Source organism: Salvelinus fontinalis, chromosome 27 (genome assembly GCF_029448725.1).
Source record: "Salvelinus fontinalis isolate EN_2023a chromosome 27, ASM2944872v1, whole genome shotgun sequence".
Lineage (NCBI taxonomy): Eukaryota > Metazoa > Chordata > Actinopteri > Salmoniformes > Salmonidae > Salvelinus > Salvelinus fontinalis.
Genome location: NC_074691.1, coordinates 22,410,409 through 22,438,131, shown reverse-complemented (window position 1 = coordinate 22,438,131; position 27,723 = coordinate 22,410,409). Strand labels below are relative to the sequence as shown.

The 27,723-nt window shown below is 44.3% G+C and overlaps 2 protein-coding genes across 8 annotated transcripts in view; both read right to left on the bottom strand.

Moving 5' to 3' along the window:
* LOC129825301 (uronyl 2-sulfotransferase-like) overlaps window positions 1-6,508 on the bottom strand; it is a 122,422-nt gene extending 115,914 nt beyond the window's left edge. The window contains exon 1 of the mRNA XM_055885299.1: window positions 6,016-6,508. Within this exon, the coding sequence (XP_055741274.1) occupies window positions 6,016-6,244 (229 nt within the window). The 5' untranslated portion in view covers window positions 6,245-6,508. The remainder of the gene's footprint in view (window positions 1-6,015) is intronic.
* A 2,168-nt stretch (window positions 6,509-8,676) lies between these two features.
* Window positions 8,677-27,723, bottom strand: part of sash1a (SAM and SH3 domain containing 1a) — a 303,260-nt gene continuing 284,213 nt past the window's right edge. For all 7 annotated transcript variants that reach the window (XM_055885292.1, XM_055885293.1, XM_055885294.1 and 4 more), the window contains 7 exons: window positions 26,678-26,847; window positions 26,091-26,300; window positions 23,615-23,765; window positions 23,317-23,445; window positions 15,557-16,665; window positions 13,332-13,463; window positions 8,677-11,464 (listed from right to left, as the gene is read on the bottom strand). In XM_055885292.1, coding sequence (XP_055741267.1) covers window positions 11,204-11,464; window positions 13,332-13,463; window positions 15,557-16,665; window positions 23,317-23,445; window positions 23,615-23,765; window positions 26,091-26,300; window positions 26,678-26,847 — 2,162 coding nt within the window. In that variant the 3' untranslated portion in view covers window positions 8,677-11,203. The remainder of the gene's footprint in view (window positions 11,465-13,331; window positions 13,464-15,556; window positions 16,666-23,316; window positions 23,446-23,614; window positions 23,766-26,090; window positions 26,301-26,677; window positions 26,848-27,723) is intronic.

The following is a 27,723-nucleotide window of genomic DNA, read 5'->3' as shown; positions in this document are numbered from 1 at the left end:
ACCTCCATGCCATTCCGTTTCTATGGAAACCTCACACCTGTGTGACACCTGGGTACTGATCCAATGGGATGGCACCCCTTCCCCTAGTTAAAGAGGTTTTTAAGTAAGTATGGAACTGTAAAGACGTGAATGTAGCGTTCTAGGTATAGTGCCCTTAATCCGCCTAGACTCACCTACACACTCCCTCACCTCTTTAATCCAAGTGGCGTAAATCGGCTACAACTTCCTTAGTGTTACACGTGTGTTTGTTTGTCTTGCCTATATGTGTATTATAAAGTTTATGTGGTTGCATTACTATGTGCGTAGGAGACCTGGTGTACTTAATGTCAGAATGAGTTGCGGGTAGCCGACAACACACACACTGTGTAAGAAAGTCAAACTGTGTTACATCAGTCTAATCAGCAATGCGACGGTTGTGTGTGTGTGTGTGTGTGTGTGTGTGTGTGTGTGTGTGTGTGTGTGTGTGTGTGTGTGTGTGTGTGTGTGTGTGTGTGTGTGTGTGTGTGTGTGTGTGTGTGTGTGTGTGTGTGTGTGTGTGTGTGTGACACGCATGTGTCAGTAGGGTCCACTCTAGTGTGATGCTTTTTATCAACCGTGTTCAGTTAGACGTGTTGGTGTGTTGATGTGTGTCTCTTTTCTCTTCACTCTCTTTTTTCTCTCCCTTCTCTCTGTTTTTACTGGTGTTCACATCTCAGTTGAGTTGGATTGCTGGTCATATTAGCAGGTGTTAATCCTAATTGGTTGGCAGCCAAACTATAGATTCTTGATTTCATATGATCACCTAAAAATTTCACTCTCTTCCGGTCCTGTTATGGGCAGAGTGAGTGAGGGAGCGGGAGAGGGAGGGAAGGGGAGAGAGAGAGGGCTCCTCTGCCCTTGATGACTTGTTCTGGTGGCTCTGAGAGGCCTGGGTCAGGGAGAAGGAGACCCCTCTGTATGTTCCGGTCAACACTGCTTATTCGTCTGGACCCAGGGTCTGTAAGGGTATATAGGGGTAACAGAGAGCTTTTGAGCAGAGCACTGCTCATTGAGACAGTTTGTGAGACTCTGACAGTGTAAACTCACCCAGCTCTTATGATTAATGGAGGTAAATTATAATACACATACACACTGCTTCACTGTAACTGGACTATATGGTCCCTGGGCTATGGTACACACACACACACACACACACACACACACACACACACACACACACACACACACACACACACACACACACACACACACACACACACACACACACACACACACACACACACACACACACACACACACCTATTTCTGGGTATATATATTTATATATACACACACACATAGAAAAACACTCAGGCATGTGCACGCATGTACATAAGCACACACACACACACCACACATGTCACACGCATGCACACATACAAACACACAAACATCGTCTGATCTGTAGGTCGGGTCGTTAAAAGCACATCACCGTAAGACTGGAATCTTCAACTGTCTGGACATTCCTGGAATCCAATGTATTTTGGCTGTTTATAAAGCAGTCATTCAAAGGAGAGAAAGAGGAGGAAAACAGAAAGAAAAGAATCCTCCTCTATCCTCTCTCTGTTTTAATTCCAGTCACAGCTCCTCAGGCAGGTGGTCAGATGCCAGAGAATATCAAAGACTATCAATACAATTGGTCCAATCAGCAGATGCTGAGATTAACATCTCTACACTCTTAAAAAAAAATGGTTCTAAAATGGTTATTTGGCTGTCCCCATAGAACCCTTTTCGGTTCCAGATAGAACTATTTTTGGTTCCAGTTAGAATCGTTTTGGGTTCCATGTAGAACCCTATGTGGAACTTTTTAGGTTCTAGATAGTCTCACTATACACTCAGAAAAAAAGGTACTATTTGAACTAAGAGCCAGGTAGGATGTTTCCATGTGTGATAGATGAGTGGTGGGTGGAAGCACTGTAGCCTAGGCTTCCGATTACTCCAATGATACACTTTTAGAGCCTGCATTTCTCTTTCACTGAGTGAACTGAACAGTTCTTCAGCAAATTACCAAAACAATCATCCATAAAAATTACATCTCAATCTGAACTAATTTTCTGCTCCAAATTACCCTCGACATGTATACACACGCACACGCACGCACACACAAACACGCACGCACGCACACACAAACACACACGCACACACACACACAAACACGCACGCACGCACGCACACACGCATGCATGCACACACACACACGCACACACACGCACGCACACACACGCACGCACGTACACACACACGCACGCACACACACACACATGCACGCAAACACGCATGCACACACACACACACATACAAAAACGCACGCACACACACACACACGCAAACACGCACGCACACACACACACCTTTGGATAGCGGATCTATGGTGGCTGCTTGGCACGGCCCACAGCAATAATTGAATTAAAGGGGGATTTTGGGGCCCTGCTCAGTGTGTGTGTGTGTGTGTGTGTGTGTGTGTGTGTGTGTGTGTGTGTGTGTGTGTGTGTGTGTGTGTGTGTGTGTGTGTGTGTGTGTGTGTGTGTGTGTGTGTGTGTGTGTGTGTGTGTGTGTGTGCGTTAATGAGAAGGAACGGAGAGGAAAGGGCAGTAAATCTGAGTCGGAGGGCCTACCCGCCCGAGCAGTTCCAGTTACCACAGTGATATGTTGAGTGACACCCTCAAACACCAACCTCCCCACCGGCCCAAGCAAAACAGGGCCTGTTCCTCCTACAGTACCTCTGCGTGAGTGAGCGAGACACACATCCCCACACACACATACAGACACTCTCACTCTCAAATACACACAATCCTACCTATACATAAATCAAAGAGAAAAACACACTCACTCTCCTCAGCCAAAAGTAACACTGGCAGCTGAAGGTAAATAAATCCTCCTGATCGCCTGTCTCACATAAAAGCCAGCTGGGCTGCCCTGGGCTGCCCATCACTCTGGGACACTGAGGGACAACCACACGATACCGCATTATTCCCACAGAATCCCAACTTTTTCAATATATACTAGCCTGGGAGGTTTTGGATTTCCCCTCTGTTTGTTTGGAGTGTGCCTCACCTCACCTAGCTCTGTTAATCACATCTGTCACACCCTCACTGACAGATCGGGAGGAAGCGGTGAAGAAGGAGAGGGAGAAAGAGAGATGAAAAGAGACGAAAGAAGAGGGACAGAGAACAAGAAAAACAAACAGATATTATGAGATTCTGCCATCCATTGTGTTGAGTGACCTTAAAGGCCTGGTGCAGTCAAAAACATGATTTGCCTGTGTTTTATATATACAGTATTTCCACACTATGAGGTTGGAATAATACTGTGAAAATTATGATATTGCCCTTTTAGTGTAAGAGCTGTTTGAAAAATATCTGCCTGAAATTTCAGACTGTTTTGGTGGGATGGAGTTTTGGTCTGCCTGGTGACACCACCAGGCGGTAAATTAGTTAATAGACCAATAAGAAAGAATGCCAATAACAGTCAGTTTTCCCCACTCAGGCCACTCCCAGACAGTCCTAGCTAAATTCTTGCTTTAGAAATAGCTTCTTAGCAAAGAGCAATTTTTGTTTCTTTTTTTACCATTTTAAAGGGAAACAATCACAGTAAGGTACTTAATTGTTACCCAGAAATGATTTTATATTGAGATAAAAATGGCTGCATTGGACCTTTAAAGAACACTAGAAGAACCTCTTACAGTTCCATCCAAAAGTGCTCCATAAACAATCTACTAGTTCCCATGCTCTCTTCATCCATCTCGGCCATGCTACCTCCCTCTGTCCCTCCCTACGCTCCTTTTCTTTTCCCCCTCATGTATATATCTCCATCACCTGCAGGTATGAGGGAAGGAGACAGCGGGTCCTAGAGTGTAATATGCAGTATTTAGAACGGATTGCTACAGATTCCCTAGTAAGTGGTTACTCATTCCCCCAATGCAGTAGTGATGATATGGTATAGTTATGTCAACATTACATAATGCTTCCCCTACTCCTGGAAGCCCCTTATAGTAGCCCCAGTGTCTGACAGGCCCCTAGGTAGGACTACTTACAGTGAACTCCAAACGTTTTGGAACAGTGCCACTTTTTGTTGTTTTGGCTCTGAAGTCCAGAACTTTGGATTTATAATGATACAATGACTATGAGTTTTAACTGGAGGGTATTTTCATCTATATCGGGTGAGCTGTTTAGAAATTACACCACTTTTTTAGGGGACCAAAAGTATTGGGACAAATTCACTTATATGTGTTTAGTATTTGGTCCCATATTCCTAGCACGCAATGACTACATCAAGCCTGTGACTGGACAAACTTGTTGGATGCATTTGCCGTTTGTTTTGGTTCTTTCAAATGATTTTGTGCCCAATAGAAATGAATGGTAAATCATTTATTGAGTAATTTTGGAGTCACTTTTATTGCAAATAAAAATACAATTGTTTCTAAACACTTCTACATTAATGTGGATGCTACCATGATTACGGATAATCCTGAATTAATCCTGACTAATAATGAGTTTGAAAGTTACAAAGGCAAAAATTCCTTATTGCATTCTGACCGATGTGCCATGATGGCAGCAGAAATCCTGAACCAGTCAGTTCTCATCCTCATACAGTCCTTCCTTCATTTTACAGTGTGTGTCTGTGTGTGTGTGTGTGTTTTTTTCCTTCACTCAATCACTCACTCATTCACTCGTGGGGGATCAGTGACTGTGTGGTGAGTGACGCTAGTTATTTTCCCGATTTTCCAGTTTATCCCATTCTAAAGAACACAATCTCCCTGTAAGAACAGAACACAACTGTAGTACAGAACAAATCCACACACACACACACTTCCTGGCAACTGGTGTGCTGGTTCCAGGTGTGTGATCTGCTGATATGCATTCACCTCAGGACCTGAGGCTGGTGCTGTACAGAGAACGAACAGGCCTCAGGTGACCATGAGAAGATGACAACTTTTATCTAACACTTGAGAAACACTGACCATGGGGCACATTAAGTTACAGGATTTCACAATGTTTCACAATGGTCTTTTGACATAAAGCAATGACTGATGGTTGAATACTGATGAAGCAGATAGGGAGTGACTGAATCATTGACTTGTTATGGGTATCTGAATACAGAGCTAAGGCTCTTCATGGTCTGTCTGGGTTGGAAGTGGCTGTACAGCATTTACTGTGACCAATCACATACCGTCAACCGATCATGTCAATGTGGAGCTATACAGAGCCCTCCACATTGTTACAACATTTGAGAGATGCACGGCGATGCGGTATGAAGCTTGATTTGGCCCCTTCATGCCTCCGGAGGCTCCGCCATTCCGTCACAATCGCCATACAAAGCTTCCGATCACATTTTCAGATCAAGCATAAATTCACTTTTACCTGCTGCGTCCTGTTTGCGTTATGTGTCACTCAGCAAAGTGTCACGTCTGGGCCGCTATGTGACAGTCCACAGGGCGCATCTGCCCGTTTCGAGAAACACCAAGGTAACATAGTATTCATCTTTACAGTTGTCGGGGTTAGATTACAATAATATATCCCTCAACTGCTCAACCAAAGAAGCACTGTCATTAGGCTCCAGATAACACTACTTTGTGTGCTCACACAAATTAACTGGCTCTTCAATCAACAATTGGAATCAATCAATGTGAGTATGTGACAATATCTAATGCACAATGTATCCAGCGTTATATGAAGAAACATTATCACATGGATTTACCATTGGAAATTAAAAAATTTATACAAAATTGTAAACCTGCAATCTCTAAATTTGCGCTGTCCCTGGGACATTAATAAAAAGTAATCAAAGAGGACCCATTGGCCCCGAACCGGGCAGTACAAGAAAAGGATAATGCATTGAGGGGTGGTAACAGTATGCAACAGTAAACTTGCCGTTACACGTCCTCAAAGAGCCGTGTAGCCTACTAATTGTACACGTTGGTAATGTTGCGAAACTCTAGGCTACTCAAAAGCGATCACCACCACCAGAAGATAAATTCGTTTAATAATAAGTTCTTACCGAGATACTGTCGGATGTCCAGGAGAATGTTGGGGGGTCCTCCGTTCAACTGGTAAAACAGAGACCCAAAACAGAAGATGAATAGACTAGCCATGCAAAAACCATAACCTCGCAGGGAAAAACGCAACAGAACCGCCGAGAGAAAACCGAACTTTTTGTTGTTCCAATCTCTAATGTGGTTTGGAGCCTGGTTATTGTGAAGGGGACTGTTGCTGAAATTCTTCATCATCTCCTCCTCACAAAGCGCCGCAGAGAGCGATAGTCACCCATCCGCCTGTGGAAAGTGAAACTTCTTGCTTTGATATTATTTGAAACGGACACCTATTAGGAAACGCAGGCACCCGCCGCCGCCACGAGTTATTTGCGCACTCGGTTTTCGTCTCCGTTCGGTCTCTCTCGCCTGTTCTCTCCGACTATTTCTGCCAATGAAGTTGCGGGTTCTTCCTTCGGTTTAGATGTTTTGAGCCAGCGGCGGTGTCAGATTACTGAATGTGGAAGAAAAAAATTCTGCAGATATTTTCTATGAGTCTAGGTGTAAAACAGCGTCACCGCGTGTACAGCGACAGACTACATAGGTCATGTGGGCCTTCTGTCATTCTGTCAAAACAGGTTTTTCATCTTACAGAGTTTCATTCTTAGCAATTAGGACATGACATTAATACATATTAAGATGAGTTAGGACATATGGGCTACTCTACATAAAATAAGTAGAAAGAGTGCTAGCAGGTAGCCTATTCCAATACAACCAAGGTGCTCTTGGTGGGGAATATTACTGTAAATGCAAAAAGTATAACCACAAATTGGTGCTAAGTGGCATAAGAAAATCAAAGTCAAGGCACTGGTGTGGGTTTGAAGGTTAAAAAAGCCTGTTGTGCTTTAAGGTATATTCTACGTAGTTGGCACAAACAGGCAACACAGACTGGTGTATTATGAAGTTGTATGGAAGGCAGCCTATGAAAGAATGCTATACCTATGGTATAGGTACAAGTATAGGCTAGATCATGTAAGTGAGGGAAGTGGGTGGTATGTGGGCTACAATACAGCCTCAGTTTCTTTCCATGTGGATGGTGACTGAAAGGACTGCCTCAGCCATGCTCACAGTCAGGATGGTCATTTGCTATGGTAAATAAGGAGTAAGGCACTTATTAGGCCTACATTTGAATTACCTAAGGGGATGCAAGCCCACTTAGTCAAAACAACTAGTGAGTGGACCTCCAACCTTCACCCGTCCAAGTGTAGGTGTGAGTGTGTAAACTTTCCTTTTCTAGTGTCCCTCTACTCCCTCTACCCCTCAGGCCTGCAGTAAGGAGACAGGAGGAATGTAAAGCCACAACAACCTGTCGTAAATCTCTCTCTTTAACTGACCACAGCTTTCTCCGACCACGTGACCAGATACAACAATCTTCTGGTGGCAATCATATGACAGCTGGACCCAGATGGAGATAGTACAATGAGACAGTATCCTATACAATAACATTCACATTCTGGTGACAGACGTAGACAGACACTTACTGTATATTGGTCCTCTAACTCACTTTTAGTGATAGCAGCTGTATTGTAGTCATAGCATTGGTCTCTATTTGAAACATTCTAACCAAAGCCATAAAAAGCATGGGTATAAACACAGATCTAGAATCTCATTCTATTTCTATGTGTCTAAAGAATAAAACCTTGTTTTCATTGGCATTTAAATTCAACCCGGGTTGGGCTGGCCTTGGTGGGCAGTTAGAATTTGGCCCTAATTTGAAAGGCCAATGGAAACGGCATGGCCGCAAGATGTTTTGCGTTGGGGGTCAAAAGAGTGGGGGGGGGGGGGGGGGGGGTATCTGCTCATACAGGAGTAATAAAGGCCTAGTTTACAAATCTTTTGTAATTTCTTATACTTTTTTTTTTATCCCTCAGCACTCCTAACACCCTCAGCACCCCTACTTCCCAATGGTTATGGAAACGGGGGGGTTAAATGTGTTCTGGAACCTGTTTGCTTGGGACAGGAACAGTATCGCTCCAAGCCAGGCACAGCTACACACAACAGAATGCATTCTATTTCAAACCCCTGGTTGGGAGCTACATGGGAAAACCTGCTAGATAGGGGATTCATGAATTATGCCAGGCAGACACTGATTGCACTCCCACCCCCGCCCCCACACCACCCCACCCCAACACACACACAAACACTGTAACCCCCGCCCCCACACCACCCCACCCCAAACACACATAAAAACACTATAACCCTCGCCCCCCACACTTATGGAGAGGGCATAAACTCATTGCGCCAAGCAGACATCCATGCCAGGCAGCCATCCATGCCAGGCAGCCTTGGGTCAAAAGTAAATCAGATTGTTCTTCCCTCTCCAAACCGCAGAGAAATGAAATCAGCCTCTGCTCTTATTCAGCAGACTGATCCCGTGTTGGGATCCAGAGTTTTAATCAAATCCAGTCTGGTAATGCAATGCCTGTTATTGTATACTGAGACTTATTATCCGCACATAAAATGAAGATTAATATAAGAAATTCAGCAATCACAGAACAACATGTGGTGCAGGTTTTAGGTGTTAGCCACAGTAGTCAAATAGTCCAATAACTCTCACTGCCCACACCTCGCATCAGACAGAAGTGGTGAGTTTGTGCGTTGTGTGTGTGTGTGTGTGTAAACACAGAGCATGGCGATAGCGTTTTTATTATATTTCAGAATGACAAATAGTTAGGCATCATTTTTTGTTTCAATACACAAGAAAATCTTTATAGACAATCATTAGCTAGTTGAAACCAAATTAAATCATTTGTACACTTATATTTTACAATAACACTGTAGCTTTTCACTGGCTAATGCAATTTGCAGGAAGGTATTGCTATTTGTATAGTACAGCTAATAATTACAGTTGATATGAAAAGCTCCAAAATAAGTTATTTAAATACCAATTACATATACAGAATGTGTAACTCTTGTTAACCATTTCATATATGTAATTACGTTTTCTGTAAGACTGCAAAAGTAAATTGGAAGTTAAGTCATTGGAACAGGTTAATTCATGAACTATTATTAATTACATTTGTACATTGACTTGGCATTGGGAACTATACTAAGATAACTAAATCCCAGTATAACCCATTCAATCAAACCCTTTACATTACCTGAAAACAAATGTCTGCTTACAGACTTAAAGAACATTTTGCCAATTTTGCTTTAACATTTTTTATTTACTTTCTAAAGTGCATTTTACAGTGACAGTATTTTTTACATCTTAAATTTTAGGTATTTTTGTTTCTTTAAAAACTCCCCCTACAAGTGTCTCCCTAGCTAACCTGGAGCACCACTATGATTGAAGAGAAAAGGCATCAAACTTCTATCGAGTGTCCACTGCAAAAGCCCCCCTGTGTTACACCACTCTGCAAACTTGTATTTTGAAACCCGAGACAAGGGATAAGACTTGAATATTGTTTGCAATATGAAGTACTTCACATAACTAGAATGACATTACGTAGGTGGATCCACTCACACCGGTCTTGGACTAGGAATCCACTGCTAGGGACTCACAGGTCTGGTCTGCTGGTCAGTGAATGGAGATTCAGTACATTCCCATTCTCATCTGTACTCCCTGACTGTGTCTCTCTCTAAGACACTCCCCTTCTTCTTATTCTTGTTCTTGTTCTTCCAAGAGAGGCTCAGACGGACATGATAAACCAGCTGTTAGCTGGGTCTCTGTGGAACAGCTGTAGTCCTCCTCTTTGCCCCTCCTTCTGAGTGGATCATCTACATCATGTCTCAGTCTGTCTCTGTGGTCTGCAGTACTGAGCTGGTCTATGGCTGGCTGTTGAACACTGTGTTTAAATTAGACTTCATGTGGATCAACATCTGTGCTTAACAAGAACAGCAAGGACACCCCCGACAGAGCTATGTGGCTGCTAGCGTGTGTGTGCATGTGTGTGTGTGTCTTCTACTAACAATCACTGTCATTACAAGCACATTCAAAACATTTTGGCCCGGTGAGGCTTTGAGGAATCAAGCCTTAGTCAAAGATGGGGGTTGAAATGCCTACTGTATTTATAATGCTGAGTACATGAATACGCATGAATCGAATTGTTTTTTTAACATAATGGTAAGGCAACTTAAAATGAGCCTGGATAGATATATGGAGACGATATTGTCTGCAAAGAAAAGCTGATCTCCCATGGAAGATTAATTAGAGCTGTACTGTGTAGATAGTCTTGTTGTAAGGACCTACATATTGGAGGATTACATGCAATCAAGATATGTTTTGAAATCTGCAATATAATCTGAAATACTGTATAAACTCATGTCGAGATCTGTCTGACTGTTTATACTTACAATGACTGACATTCAGACTTTGACATTCCACAAAGCAGACACACAATACTTATTGAACACATACTGTAAAAACACCATGAAATTAAAATATATGGTACAGTATATTACAAAAACACTATAGCATGATAGAAAATAAGGATTTAAATCTTAATATAACAGCAATGTTTGCCTATTTCATGTTTTGTTATTTTTTTGTGTTAACTGCAATAAACCATGTTCTCCAATCTACTGTAGCATTTAGCAATGGGATTAACAACAAAGGTGAAATCTGCACATTGAAAGAAATTGCTTTGGCCAAGCTACATCCTCTTACTACTCTCTAGTGCTTTTCTCTTGCACAAGAGATGCAAAGCAAACACTTCTGAAACACATAATTTAGTCTTTAAAAGGAGAGTTTTAAAAGGAGAAACACATAATTTAGTCTTTAAAAGGAGAGTTTTAAAAAAGAGTCTAAGAAAAGTGTGCTAATTTCCTCAAAGGCAGTTCTCAGTATTTTAAGACTGGGGGGATGTTTCAGAAGGGAACAGTCAGTTTTAAAGGCATCTGATAACTGTTCTCGGCAGTCGGAACAATCTCACCGTAAACATCTGAAAGAAAGGAATAGAAAGAGAGACAGATTGATAAAGACGGGGGCATAAGAACAGGTTGCTGCTCATAAGTCTCAAGCGTTAGCTGGGCTGCAACTGCAAACCACCCGCACTCCGTAGTCCAGTCAAAAGTCTCAATAGGTGCTGGAAGCTGTGCTGTGGTCACTTTCGCAGTTATTCAGTTCTGCATTTATTTGCAACTGTGCTTTAGTCTCAACTGTGCCGTAGCCGTTCAACTGTCCCAGTTACACCTGCATGGGCTCCACTGTCACGGTTACGACTGTCCGTCTCTGTGTGCGCTGACCAATCGGGCCTCGCTCACAAGTCTACGGACGTGCCTCTCGTCCCGCACCCCCGCTTCCCACACACTGCTCTCTGTGAGAGAGGACACACGTCCCAACGTGTCATATCCTGCAGCTGCCATCGGTGTGGCGTACATGGGTAGGCCGATGGACACGAGCCAATCAGAGACGGTGCTCACGTGACCTGGGGAGAGTGGCTTCCTGCACATCTCTGTCAAACCTCCAAACGGGATCTGAGGAATACCGGGAAAAACATTTAGGAATTTTGTAAAAAAGTAAAAAAGATTTATACATAAAACATAGCAATGACACCGTAGTAATCTTTCCTGCAGTCAAATGATCAAATCGCCCTCTAGTGGCCTCATGGGGGGAATGTTATTAATATTTTTTATAATTTCATAATTGATAAATATAATTGATAAATAAATAAAAACACACTCAGAAAATCTGGTGTTTCCATGTCAAAGTTTTATTATATTTCAGTCTTCTGTGATATACAGTGCATTGGGAAAGTATTCAGACCCCTTGACTTTTTCCACATTTGGTCAAATTACAGCCTTATTCTAATACGGATTAAACAGTTTTTCCATCTCATAAATCTACACACAATACCCCATAATGACAAGGCAAAAACAGGCTTTTAGAATCTTTTGCAAATGTACAAAAATAGAGAGTCTTGATTCTAATGGTCAGATTCCTTTAGTTGCTTTTTGGCAAACTCCAAGCGGCTGTCATTTACTGAGGAGTGGCTTCGGTTTGGCCACTCTACCATAAAGGCCTGATTGGTGGAATGCTGCACAGATGGTTGTCCTTCTGGAAGACTCTCCCATCTCCATAGAGGAACTCTGGAGCTCTGTCAGAGTGACCATCGGGTTCTTGGTCACCTCCCTGACCAAGGCTATTCTCACCCGATTGCTCAGTTTGGCTGTGCGGCCAGCTCTAGGAAGAGTCTTGATGGTTCTAAACTTCTTCCATTTAAGAATGATGGAGGCCACTGTGTTCTTGGGGACCTTCAATGCTGCAGAAATGTGTTGGTACCCTTCCGCAGATCTGTGCCGCAACACAATCCTGTCTCGGAGCTCTACGGACAATTCTTCCGACCTCATGGCTTGGTTTTTGCTCTGACATGCACTGTCAACTGTAGGACCTTATACAGACAGGTGTGTGCCTTTCCAAATCATGTCAGATTAATTGAATTTACCACAGGTGGACTCCAATCAAGTTGAAGAAACATCTCAAGGATGCTCAATAGAAATAGGATGCACCTGAGCTCAATTTGGAGTCTCATAGCAAAGGGTCTGAATACATATGCATTTCTGTTTTTTATGTTTAATCAATTTGCTAAAATTTCTAAAAACCTGTTTTCGCTTTGTCATTATGGGGTATTGTGTGTGTATATTGTTTTTAAAATGTAATCCATTTTAGAATAAGACTGTAATGTAACAAAATGTGGAAAAAGGGAAGGGGTCTGAATACTTCCCGAATGTACCGTATACAAAGTGTAATATTGGGATGCAAACTCAAAATTGAATACATTTCAATTCTATATCTCTATATCTAATAATGTTAACATACTGTTTTACTAATTTCATATATATATACTCTATTCTACTGTATTCTAGTCAATGCCACTCCGACATTATTTATGTATTTCTTAATTCCGTTATTTTACTTTTAGATTTGTGTGTTTTGTTGTGAATCATTGGATACTACTGCACTATTGGAGCTAGGAACACAAGCATTTCGCTACACCCGCAATAACATCTGCTAAATATGTGTATGTGACCAATAAAATGTGATTTGCTTTGGTACAGGGGTCTTCTAAGACCATATTTGTTTAAGACTACCAAGAAACACTCTGCTTTAGCCCACTACAGTAAAACAGGTATTAAATATATCATCAGAGGAAAATAACAGGTGCTAACTTTGCCCTGGTCGACTTTTGTAGGTATTTTCTTAAAACTGCATTGTTGGTTAAGGGCTTGTAAGTAAGCATTTCACTGTAAGGTCTACACGTGTTGTATTCAGCGCATGTGACAAATTGACTTTGATTTGAAGACCATGTAAATGCTTATTGAATCTGTCCCATAAAGTACTCACAGCCATGCGGTGCTGCTTGCGGAGCTGCTTGACGCGAACCTGGTCCATGTTGGAGGCCACATCCTTCACTGGCTGCTCCAAGTCCTCACTGTAGCGCTGCATCAGGGGCTGGGGGATACCACACCGACCATGCTGGAGGGAGAGAGAAATGGAGAGAGACTATGGATGAGTGAGGAGAGAAGGAGAGGGACACAGACAAATGCATACACACAAACAAACATGCACACACGCATACACACTTGAAAAATGATGGCATGAGAACTCATGCACATTAGGAGAAGTGATTTCCATTGATAGATACCCTATCCCTGTGGGCATGACAACTCAATACTGATACTAAAACCCCAAACCATGAAAACCCTAAGTAACCATGACCTGAAGTAAATCTGTAATAAATCTGGGATGCTAGGCAGAGAAAACTTAAGCCCATATTTAAAGGGCTAGTGGAAATCTCTCCCCCACAGCCTACGCCCAGATTAGACAAGCCAATCAGAAACCATAGTGACTTCTCTCTCCGTTTAAATAGAATTGTCTGTCGGCCCCAGTCAACACCATAAAGTCACAGATCTAAACAGAAAATGCAGACTGTACTGTGCACTTTTATTGACTACGGTCACAGTGTTTGTCAACCTAAGTCTCTAGAACTGAATGTTTTCGAACAGCTCAGACACCAGAGGTTGATGTAGGAGCTAGCTCTCTCACTTTATTTGCTCATTTAAACATTATGAGTCTGGAGAGGCCCAGTTTCTGTCTGTTCATGAGGGATTGAAGTAGACTAATAATGTGAAATAACGAGTCAAAACACTGGCCAACTGACGAGCCCATTGGCTGGGAGATAAGCTCAGAGACAGAGACAAGCAAACGATGCGGGAGATCCCATAACATGTCATAGGTGGACTAGACTAGCCAATGGTTGGCATGCACGAACAGAGAATAAAAGGGAATTCAGTGGGGAAAACTTTTAAAACACTCTCTCTCTCTGCCAAAAGCTCTAGACACCTGGAGTCATGGCCAGTCCAGGACAACCCAGCCAAACTGGACCGAAGGCAACTCAGGGTGAAGGAATAGAGAGATGGAGGGTGTATGTAGATGTAGAGCCACAGCCAAGTGTCCTGTCGGACCCTAACAAAGCCCTTCTCCGAAGACGGCACCCCTAGTGACTGGACAGTGTCTCTGCACTGCAGCATTATTCCTCATTAATATAAAGCCAGCAGTACAGTGCAGTGCTGTAGACTGTCTGTCTGCCTGTCTGTCTGGCTCCGGCACGGTGTCTGACTGTTTAATAACCCCAAGCCGCCTGCCTTCACTGAGCTTCAGCCTCCTACAGAAGATTTTCTCTTCATTCATTCTCTCTCTCATCTCTCTCTCTCTCTCTCTCTCTCTGCCCCCTATTTTTTCTCTATGTTTCTTTCTGCTGTATGGATACCAAAGCAACCCACTACTACTGTTGACAGGAAGCGAGAGCCATATGACAGGATACAGGATACAGTCTTGTTATGTCTGAGTGCAGTAATCAAAACGCAGAATCAAAAGGCCTTGACGGCCAGGAGACAAAAACACAACCTTCTAATGCTTCTAATAATGTATTTATTGACCTGGAGTGTGTCCTTTAGTAGATTCCTACACTGACTTCTAATGTACTCTCTCACAGAGTGGGCCAGTGGTCCAATCTGCACTGTTTATTAAAGTGTTTCTTTCATTTCTTTAGTTGTGAGATGGTCTTAATGAAGCATACCCACATCTACGTGTGTCCTGTATAACCCCTAGCTGTGACAAACTGGCCTGTGAGTGCGAGTGAGGATGTGGTGGTTGTGTGTATTCTACACAGTAATAACAGGAACATAACCATAGAAGCAGGCTGTGGTGGATGGGTGTGTGTGTGTATTCTACACAGTAATAACAGGTACATAACCATAGATACAGGCTGTGGTGGATGGGTGTGTGTGTGTGTGTGTATTCTACACAGTAATAACAGGAACATAACCATAGAAGCAGGCTGTGGTGGATGTGTGTGTTCGTGTGTGTATTCTACACAGTAATAACAGGTACATAACCATAGATACAGGCTGTGGTGGATGGGTGTGTGTGTGTGTGTGTATTCTACACAGTAATAACAGGAACATAACCATAGAAGCAGGCTGTGGTGGATGTGTGTGTTCGTGTGTGTATTCTACACAGTAATAACAGGTACATAACCATAGATACAGGCTGTGGTGGTAACTGACTTTGTCTGAGTAGGGTTCCTCTGTGAGGTCGATGCCCTCGGCCTCCAGTCTCTGCTCCAGCACGCTGTGGAGATCGACAGCCATTTTAGCATAGGACACCTTCCTAGCCACCACCATCTTGCCACCACCTCCCTGGATCTGAGCCTGGGGGCAGGCCGTCTCGGGCAGGTCAGACAGCCAGGGAGGGGGCACTGCTGGGGGGGTGCCTGGTTCCTCTGGCTCTGGACAGCCGGTGGTGGCGGTGGTGAAGGCAGGGGAGGCTGGAGAGGTGCTGGCTGGAGAGGGGGAGGCAGGGGTACTGGAGGCCTTACTGGGGAGGGCTGGAGCACTGGGGCTGCTGATGACAGGGCTGGGGGGATGAGAGTGTGTGGAGGTATAGGAATGAGTGGGAGAGGAAAGGACAAGGGAGCGGTGGCGTATCCCATTGGCCAGGCGCTCCTTGGATTTCTTGACTGGAACGGGAGGGGGCACTGGGGGCTTTTTGGGGTGAGTCCGGATGCTCCTCTCCCTCAGCTGGGGTTCAGGAGGGCTGGGGAGCGGGCTGGGGAGGGTCTCCTGGGGCTGGGGAAGCGGTGCGGTGGGACAGGGAGGTCTGAGGGGCAGCTGGGAGGGCACAGGGGGTTGGTCAGAACGCCCTTTAGGGCTCACAGCACTCCCTCCATTCTGAGCCAGTGATGAACCCCCATCTCCATGACCCTGGAGGCCCTTCACCCTGCTGCTGTTACCCGACTTGGAGACACCTTTAGCGGGCTTGAGCTCCAGGCTGTAGTCCTTCTTCTGGTCGAAGGCCTGCTCCCAGTGGAGGTCCCCGAGGGAGTGGGATCTCTTCCAGGCCTGGGGGCCGGTAGCCTCCGGGGGCCCGTCCAGGTCCTCACAGCTGCGGCTGGCCGGCATCGGGGTCCGGGTCCGGCGGGGGCCCTTCCTCAGCCCCAGCAGGCTGAAGCCCCTCAGGGTGGGCTTGAGGAAGAAGTGCTTTGTGAACTTGGCTGTGCGCTCCAGCTTGCTCTGCTGCAGGGCCTCAGTGGACTGGGTCATGGGCAGGGTGGGGTAGTCTGGGGACTGAAGGCCCGCAGAGGAGCGGTTGGAGCGAGATGTCTTCCTGCTCTTGCCTGAAACACAGTAAAACATATCCCTCTTAATTTTAGAGCTGGGAACGGTTGCATAAACATATCCCCAGACTTTGAATTAAAACAGATTTAGGATAGGGACATAACAAAACTGAGAACTAATACTGAGGTGTACTTACTGCATGTATTGGATGTAATGGGTTTCATGTCACTATGGGTTCTGTGCCATTTGTACAGCATTTTGAATTTATCACTATCAGCTGTGAATGTGAACTTGGTCTAAGAGGACATGTGAATCTGAAACAACCCCGTTCACACACAGAGCTTTACAGCAGTGACACTGAAGTGTTCCTCTTCTGTGGTTCAGCCTCTGACCCACTACGGCCTTACATCAGAATGTTGATCATGATTAAGAGTACAGTTGGACACAGGGTCATGGGTTATCTGTCAGTAGAAAGCATGAAAACATGCATGTTACAGTATAAATCCATATGTCATACTGCATATTCTACTTACACCACATGTTTATGTGGGTATGACATAGCTAAGACAAAACTAGATCGCGTTATGGTTAACTAGCTAGAGTAATAACAACAACAAGAAAATTATATTTTTGTGATTATAGCCTTATGAGTGCAATACTGCCAAGTGGGGTGGATGTGGAGTACTAGAGCTGGGCGATATGGACAAAAATCCATAGCAAAATGTAATTTACTGAATTATCATGATAACGATATATAGAATGATATGTTTATAACAATGTGCACCACAGTATTTATTTGTATTACCATTAAAACTCTACACCTTCCAGTCTTTGCGTTAAGCTAGTTAGCATTAGCTGGCGATACTACCTTTTACTTCCTTCATACTGGACGCAGAGACATAAAAATGGTATCCACGAGTTCATCTGACTCTGGGGAAAATCCCAAACTATCTCTTTAACAATCACCCATATTAGCAAAAGTACTTATTTTCAAACTTCAAATTTCATAACCCTGTAGGTTATTCATCGGTATGAACGATATCAACAAAATGTCCATAGTGGTCAGTGAAGATCATTTCCAGTTTATCGTCCCAGCTCTATGGAGGACTATACTTTCTTATTCCAATCCAGATGGTGCTATTATCATAATACAATTTCAGACGCAGGTATAAAAGTAGGAGGTTAGAGGCCAATTTACCATCATGGCTTATTGGAACAACATGAACAAGTGTGTAAAAGAGCACTAGATACCATATGGCAAGCCTCATGCAATAATGAATAGTGAAATGACATCACACACATCATACACAAATGAGTCATTTATCTCTACTAATTTGGACAGCATAAAAAGATTGATGCAGATTGAAGTCAGTCTGACATCATTGAAGTTAATGTGGTGTTTCAATGTACTTGTTACTGACAATTTCACCCAAAATGTTGCCTGATATTTGGCCCAGCTATCCCCTATCTCATGCTAGCTTCCAATCATTTGTTTAATAGATATCTAAGACTTGCTATCAGGGCATAATAAATAAATATTGACCCCAAAGTCAGATGTCTGCTTTTCAAAAAAAATCACTGTTTAAACACAGACACTGAGCAATGCTGATTCTTTGTGATAGTGGTACATTTGTAGTTTTCTCTTTATAGCTCATTGTAATGTCCGGAGAAACAAGTATGACAATGCAACGTGGATCACAGTTATGTAACAGTTATGCTCTGAAGACCATGTCCAATATATACAGTATATACAGTATTTGGGCCTTGTCAGCCATTTGGGCTTTGTCGGGTGTCAGAAGTAAATCCTTTGCGTCTGCCTCGTGTGTGTGTGTGCAAAGGATTTACTTCAGTCACCCGACAAGGCCCAAATCCCTGTCATTAGCATGAAGAAGAGACGGAGATATCGCGGACGTAAGTCGGGGTGCCTTGTCTGATGGTGAGTGGGTAATCCGCCTCTACCATCAGTCCTATTAGCCAACGTGCAATCATTGGATAATAAAATAGTTGAGCTCCAATCAAGACTAACCTACCAACATGACATTAAAAACTGTAATATCTTATGTTTCACTGAGTCGTGGCTGAACAACAACATGGATAACATACAGCTGGCTGGGTTTTCTGTCCATCGGAAAGATAGAACAGCTGCCTCCGGTAAGACAAGGGGTGGCGGTCTGTGTCTATTTGTTAATAACAGCTGGTGCATGAAATCTAATATTAAGGAAGTCTCAAGGTTTTGCTCACCTGAGGTAGAGTATCTCATGAAAAGCTGTAGATCACACTATTTACCAACAGAGTTTTCTTCTATATTTTTCATTGCTGTCTATTTACCACTACAAACCGATTCTGGAACTAAAACCGCACTCAACGAGCTGTATAAGGCCATAAGCAAACAAGAAAATGCTCATCCAGAGGTTGCGCTCCTAGTGGTCGGTGACTTTAATGCAGGGAAACTTAAATCCGTTTTACCTAATTTCTACCAGCATGTTACATGTGCAACCAGAGGAAAAAAAACTCTAGACCACCTTTACTCCACACACAGAGACGTGTCCCCCTCACCCTCCATTTGGCAAGTCTGACCATAACTCTATCCTCCTGATTCCGGCTTACAAGCAAAAACTAAAGCAGGAAGTACCAGTGACTCGCTCAATACGGAAGTGGTCAGATGACGCAGATTCTAAGCTACATGACTCTTTTGCTAGCACAGACTGGAATATGTTCCGGGATTCTTCAGATGGCATTGAGGAGTACACCACATCAGTCACTGGCTTCGTCAATCGATGACGTCGTCCCCACAGTGACTGTACGTACATACCCCAACCAGAAGCCATGGATTACAGGCAACATCCGCACTGAGCTAAAGGGTAGAGCTGCCGTTTTCAAGGAGCGGGACTCTAACACAGAAGCTTATAAGAAATCTCGCTAGACCCTCCGTCGAGCCATCAAACAGGCAAAGTGTAAATACAGGACTAAGATTGAATCGTACTACACCAACTCCGAGGATGTGGCAGGGCTTGCAAACTATTACGAACTACAAAGGAAAGCACAGCCGCAAGGTGCTCAGTGACACAAGCTAAAGGACTTCTATGATCGCTTCGAGGCAAGCAACACTGAAGCATGCATGAGAGCACCAGCTGTTCCGGACGACTGTGTGATTGTGTGATCACGTTTTTGTTAGCCGATGTGAGTAAGACCTTTAAAGAAGTCAACATTCACAAGGCCGCAGGGCCAGACAGGATTACCAGGACGTGTACTCCAAGCATGCGCTGACCAACTGGCAAGTGACTTCACTGACATTTTCAAACTGTCCCTGACCGAGTCTGTAATACCAACATGTTTCAAGCACACCACCATAGTCCCTGTGCCCAAGAACACTGCCTAAATGTCTGTAGCCATGAAGTGCTTTGAAAGGCTGGTCATTGCTCACATCAACACCATTATCCAAGAAACCCTAGACCCACTCCAATTTGCAAACCAGATCCAACAGATCTACAGAGGACGCAATTTCTATTGCACTCCACACTGCCCTTTCCCACCTGGACAAAAGGAACACCTACGTGAGAATGCTACTCATTGACTACGGCTCAGCGTTCATCACCATAGTGCCCTCAAAGCTTATCACTAAGCTAAGGACCCCGGGACTAAACACCTCCCTCTGCAACTGGATCCTGGACTTCCTGACAGGCCACCCCCAGGTGGTGAGGGTAGGTAACAACACATCTGCCACACTGATCCTCAATACGGTGGTCCCTCAGGGGTGCGTGCTCAGTCCCCTCCCGTACACCATCATTAAGTTTGCCGACGAAACAACAGTGGAAGGCCTGATCTCCGACAACGATGAGACAGCCTATTGGGAGGAGGTTAGAGACCTGGCAGTGTGGTGCCAGGATAACAACCTCTCCCTCAATGTGATCAAGACAAAGGAGATGATTGTGGACTACAGGAAAAGGAGTACTGTGAACGCCCCCATTCTCATCGACGTGGCTGTAGTGGAGCAGGTTGAGAGCTTCAAGTTCCTTGGTGTCCACATCACCAGCAAACCAGCAAACAACCAAGACAGTCGTGAAGAGGGCACGACAACGCCTATACCCAACGCCTGGTCTCAGGAGACTGAAAAGATTTGGCATGGGTCCTCAGATCCTCAAAAATTTCTACAGTTGCACCTTCGAGAGCATCCTGACTGGTTGCATCACTGCCTGGTATGGCAACTGCTCGGCCTCCGACCACAAGACACTACAGAGGGTAGTGTTAAAGTGTTAAACAAATCAAAATATATTTTATATGAGAATGCCATGAGTGTGCAAAGCTGTCATCAAGACAAAGGGTGGCTACTTTCAAAAATCTCAAACACTTTTTTGGTTACTACATGATTCCATATGTGTTTTTTCATAGTTTTGATGTCTTCACTAATATTCTACAATGTAGAAAATAGTAGAAATAAAGAAAAAGCCTTTAATGAATAGGTGTGTTCTGTCACGGATCCCCCCGGTACTGCTGCTCATTCCATTCACCAGCTCCGGAGGTCTACGTCACCGAACTGGATCATTACCACCAACCCCGGACTGTCTTGTCTCATTACGCACACCTGGCTCCCATTCCCCATTAGTATGTTATTTATGTGCCCTCTGTTCCCCATTGTCCTTGTCGGTTATTGTTCCCATGTCCGTTGGTCTTGTGAGTACCTGTGCTTTGTTGTTTCGGCTTTCGTGCTACGTGTATTGTGCACTTGTTATTTCGGGTCTCGTTCCGTGTTGTGTTATTACGGGTCTTGTCCCGTGTAATTATTAGAGGTTTAAACATCGCTCTTTTGTTTGTTTACATCCCTGTATATTTTACACATGTATTTGTTATGGGCTTCGTCCCTGTGCTTTTTCATGACATGTTGTATTTTTGGGTGAGTAATAAAACCCCCCTATTACGTATTCCTGCGTCTGTCTCCGATCACTATACAACGTGACATGTCCAAACTTTTGACTGGTACTGTATGTATAAAGTCATAATCCATGCAAGAGGATGGTTAAGAGAGGTACAGATGTAGAATCTTAATTTGAGCCAGTTTGCTACAGCAGGAAAATAATCCAGCGTCAACAGAAAATGTGGATTCTAATTAATGGACATTTTTGTAGGATACATTTTGTGGAAATTAATGGAAATTACAAAATGACAAACTTCCCAGTACATTTTAAACAACGACAAGTTTAAAATTGCAGGAAAGTTTTCCTGGATTGCAGGAAATTGTCCTGCAACAGGTTGATCAAATTAAGATCCTACATCTGTATGGCTGTAGTAGAGCATTTATGAGGCAGAATAACGCAGATTGGATTATCATAGCGACTGAGTAAAGGCACAGTAATTAAAACAAAACAGAATTAAAATGCAGAATGTACACTGAATGTTAAGCAGCTACTGAGGAGTGTTAACGACTGAGAGGGAGAAAAGGAGAAAAGGAGAAGGAGACATTAAATGAAGCAAGCAGGCCAAAGTAACTTCAATAAAAGAAGTGGTTTATTCCACAACTAAAATTTCTACTGTAGCAGATTGCACATCTTTTACAACCGTTGTGACACACACACATAGAACAGAACAGAGAGAAAACATAGACAGAGAAGTCAATGATTCAAGCAAAGGTTTATGAGAAATGATTGAAGAACTCAACTGTAGGCGGAAAGCAAAACAGTATTTTTAAGGAGTTATACACTAAACGTTCTCACAAATATAGATCTGAAATACAATTCCATAATTAGAAAAGCTGTTTTTTTATATATAGAATCCACTATCATAAAAATAACAAATTTTAATCCAAGATTTTTGGGGGGTTGTTTAGGCACATACGATCATTTTGTAACATGGTCACTATTGAAAATAAACATTTTTTTTAAGTGACATTTTTTTTAAGTGACTTGAAATGGCAGGTAGAACAGAGATTGAGCCAGCACTAGGCTAATGGAAGCAGAGTGGTCCACTCCCACACCACCTACAGAGCCATACTACAGTCAATTATTGGGCAGTGACTTAATACTTTACAAGATCTCCGCTTTTACAATAACACCTTTCAAAAGAAACACTCCCTCGTGTCATAATCGGTCTGGTCTCCCAGCAACCACTCAACCTCCTGGGGCAGAGGAAGAGGAGTAGGAGGAGGGGTTCTCTGTCCATTGTGAGATGGGAGGAACATCGGCACTGGGATTGAGTTGACCAGAGTAGTTGGGTGCATTTGAGATGTGGGGTGTTGTTCCCTTTGTACATAGGGCCCCATTGTAGGGTAGACTAGTGATCTAGGCCTGGGGGTTAGAGCCTTGTCCCTTAGGATAGGGCTTCTGCAGTGAAGACAGAGACAGCCTGGAGATGGAGAGAGCAGTGGAAAGAGTGGAGTGACAATGAGAAAAAGAAACAGAAAAAACGAGATGGGGGGTGCATCTCTCCCCTCACTATGACATTACGCAGCTAGGTGGGGCGGAGGTGAGTGGGGGTGTGAAGTGGGTGGAGCTAGGAGACAGACATGGCGGATAAAGAGTGGAGGTTTGATTGGCTGGCCTTGGTCCAATGGAGAGTGATGACGGACGGTTCTTGTTAGAATGCAGATGTATGGCATGGCAGAGGACGTGGAAGAGGAATCATAGGAGCCACAGCCACTGTAGCGCTAGACTAGGCCCAGGCTAGGCTAACACCAGGCTAATCCCATTATTGGGAAGCTATACTAGGCTAGTCATTACCATTCTCCAGGTTCTCATTGCTCTCATAGCAGCCAGAGTCACGTGGTGAGTCGCCCACCAGGATGTGGCCATCTGATAGCAGCTTCTCCTGAGAGCCTGACAGGCCGCTCCGCTCAGGATCACTGCTGCCTAGACACACACAACACACAGAAACCATATAGTCAGATATACAGAAACTTACACAACAATGTAGTGTAGGAATCATAGAGACAATGCAGTCAAACAGACAAAGCGAAAGGTTTGTGTGAGTGTGTGCGTGTGCGTGTGCACGTGAGTTCACGTGTGTGTGTGTACTCACTGTCATACTCCTGCAGTAGCTCCACAGCGGTGAGCAGCACAGCTCTGTGTTGAGGGTCCTTGATGTTGAGCTCATCTAGATCCTCCCCCTCCAGCAGCTTGAAGGTGTCCAGGTCCTCATAGCCATTAAACAGGAAGGTAGGCATGTGCTCCTGGAGGAGAGAAGATGAGAAAGAAGAGGAGATGGGAGGGGAGGGGAGGGGAGGGGAGGGGAGAGGAGAGGAGAGAAGAGGCTCTGGTTATCTCATGTTCTTTACAACTGATTCCAGATATTTTTTTCCTACCCCTTGCGTGACTGTACCTGTTATAAGATAAACAGATAAACTGGCCTAGCACCAGTTTTTAAAGACACGGGCAAAATGTTAATCTTGCAAAAACACACACAATGAGGTAAAAGAAATTGACCAATGTGGCTACAGAAAAGGAAGGAAGAGTTGGGAAGGGTGGGAAAGAGAGGGATGAGGTAGCGGAGATTCTCTACCACACCTTTCACCACAGGCGACAAGGAGGATACACACACAATTTAACAAGAGCACAAAGCTAGTCATTACACCCTGTGGTGTTATCTCTTGGTGGGAGGACACCAGAAATCCCGGTCTAAAATATCACACTACACCCTCTGTGTGTTTCGGAACAGGCACAGCTAAAGTTAACATCTCAGCCCATCATAATCGGTTCCTACTTTCAACAAGGAGATTGTGGAAACTGGTTCAGTCTAAAGTTTTGTCCAACCCAAACATCTAAAGGGTACAATACACACAGACTGCATGTCACCACTGTAACCACGGAGACTTCCATCCTTAGCTAAAAGTGACTTTCAGCTCTATTTCTGCTAAGATAAAGAAGGATGAGACAAAACCAAAGACCACTACTCTACACAACCTTCTCATTTGAAGGATCTTCGTCTTTCATGTAACATCCTAGCATATTTGGTAAAGGTAAAATCACATTTGCTCCAAGACTACAATCAAGTTAAAATGGAAGATTTCAAAAGAGAAAACAAAGATAAAAAGATGGCTACTTCGAAGCGCACTCCACTTTGTCGTTGTGTTTTTAGGAACGCCCTGACCACAAAGAGCTCTGTTTTATGTAGAATTAGTCAGCAAGGTTATTACGGCGTCTTACTCTTGTTACTTTTGTTAGTCAGCTTTTTCTTGTCACTTTAAGGTGTACATATCCTTGATTCAATCACCAGTAAACCTGCATCAGTAAATGTATCTGAACTCGCTAACCAAATCTGGACAAAAAACTTTTCCCTAGTTCTCCTTTTAAATAAACAAAAGAGAAATCTAAATAAATACTTGCCAAAAACACTCATGTATCGTGCGAGCGTGACATGAAACAAAACAGAACAAGGTGGAACAGTCTCAGTATAATGTCTTTGCATGGTCACCAGTTGTTACGGGTGGGTTTAGGAGGTCGTGTGTTTAGTCTGCTCTCCCACTCCCCGAACTCACAACTACGTATGTGACGACGGACATGACATGTGTACCTTGATGCACATGTACTGTATATAGTAGGATAGTAGTAGACTTATGGGAGGTCTTCAACCCTGTAATATAGTCTCTGCTCTGCCCAGGCAATGATAATGTACCGTTATGTTACTTATGTCCTTGAGTAGGGGAGAGCCAGGGACATAGCCTAGTCTGTAATCTGTCATGTCAGAGCTTCATCAGGCTGGGCTCATCCAGAAACAGCCCACCTACGGTGCTCTCTCCCTGAGGAGGCTGAGCTGCCTAGGCTGGGCTCATCCAGAAACAGCCCACCTACGGTGCTCTCTCCCTGGGGAGGCTGAGCTGCCTAGGCTGGGCTCATCCAGAAACAGCCCACCTACGGTGCTCTCTCCCTGGGGAGGCTGAGCTGCCTAGACTGGGCTCATCCAGAAACAGCCCACCTACGGTGCTCTCTCCCTGGGGAGGCTGAGCTGCCTAGGCTGGGCTCATCCAGAAACAGCCCACCTACGGTGCTCTCTCCCTGGGGAGGCTGAGCTGCCTAGGCTGGGCTCATCCAGAAACAGCCCACCTACGGTGCTCTCTCCCTGGGGAGGCTGAGCTGCCTAGGCTGGGCTCATCCAGAAACAGCCCACCTACGGTGCTCTCTCCCTGGGGAGGCTGAGCTGCCTAGGCTGGGCTCATCCAGAAACAGCCCACCTACGGTGCTCTCTCCCTGGGGAGGCTGAGCTGCCTAGGCTGGGCTCATCCAGAAACAGCCCACCTACGGTGCTCTCTCCCTGGGGAGGCTGAGCTGCCTAGGCTGGGTGGTTGACAGAAGAGGCAGGGTGTTTTTTCTAGATGGCTGGGATATGATTCTGACTGTAGGAGGGAAGTTGCAGGACTACTATTCAACTTGTACAGAACACCTTCACATTGGTGTGGTTTGTATAGGGTTGTGTGTTCGTGTGCAATGTACAGGTGCATGTTTATGAGTGTGTTAAACAAACGCGTGTGTGTAAAGGTGTGTGTGACCAGTGTGTGTACCTTGAGGTTGATGCGTTCCAGCAGCTCTTCTACAGAGGTGGGTTTGGGAGGTCTGCCCTTCCTCCTCCTCCTCACGGGTCTTTTGGGCTTCTCCTCCTCCTCACTCAGCACGTCCACATAGATGAACTTAAAGGTGCCCACCTTGTTATTGAGCAGGCCCATCCACGTCCCCATGGGTGGCTTACTGATGATGTCGATCACATCCCCTTTCTGGAAGACACAAAACACATTCACATGAGAAAATGCTAAAACTATCAGCCATCAAGTGTGTGCGTGTGTGTGTGTGTGTGTGTGTGTGTGTGTGTGTGTGTGTGTGTGTGTGTGTGTGTGTGTGTGTGTGTGTGTGTGTGTGTGTGTGTGTGTGTGTGTGTGTGTGTGTGTGTGTGTGTGTGTGTGTGTGTGTGTGTGTGTGTGTGTGTGTGTGTGAGTGAATACAGCGTGTAGAGGGTGTTGAGGGCGTATATGAATTCAGGGTTGTGCTTATGAGTCAATAAGTGTCTGTGTGTTGCCCTTCATTTGAGAAAGTCAGTACCGTAGGGACTATGTGTTGATACGTGTGGAGGTGGAGGTGAGTAAGTGTATGTTACCTTTAGTTTGAGGGAATCGGAATCGTAGGGGCTAGGAGTGAAGTCAGTGTGTACTCGCGCCCTGCCACAGAAGGGCCCTCTGTAGGGAGGCTCCTCGTCATCTCCATCCTCAGACTTAACACTCTCTCTGTTACTGGCTGACGAGTCTGTGGTGCTGACCGTCTGACCACCTGCAACACACAATGCAAGGACCACACACGGTCAAACCCCAGATATACATTTCATTTCATCCAAATAGATGTATTCAATACTCATGTGATTTGAGTGTTTTGAAACTGAGCAAATGAACATCAATTTATTTTAAATGAGAGAGTTAGATGTACCCATCTATTCACACAAGGCCAGAGTATGTGTGAATACCCATTAATAACAGCCTATCACTTGTAGCCAGTGTGTATATAACGTGCTGCTGTCTTCCCATGGATGTCTCTCTGGATGTCTGATCTGTAATGATGAGTGTAGGAAGCAGAGAGAAAAGCCTTCCTATTTAATAATTAGCTTGTGTCTCAGCCTCTCCGGCCCTATGGGCCTAGGCCAACAACAGTCAACAAGGGACACTCTCTCTCATTAACTAACTAACAAACATCAACCCAGCCCTCACAGCCCTTAGTCTAACTCTAACCTCAAGACATGAGAGAAAGATAGAATAATTATATATGTGTTCAGGCAACTTCTATCTTTTTTTAACCGTATTTAACTAGGCAAGTTGTCTGAACACATGCCAGGGTAAGATCATGGTCAGTCACAACGTGAGAAGAAGCTTTCACCAGATAGGACCAGATGATGTCGCATGTCATCTCTGAACCCTCCAATGGGAGTAGGTGTGGTTGTGACATGGAGCTATAACATAGAGTTCAGATCATGACGATGAGATGTATACTAGCTGACACAGCAGACTTGATAAGGGGTTTTAAGTCTGTATAAGAATGTTGCAAGAGAGATGTAATAACAGTGCCCCCTTGTGTCGCGCTTTGTGCACTGTCTTAATGTGTACTGTAACACACACACACACACACACACACACACACACACACACACACACACAC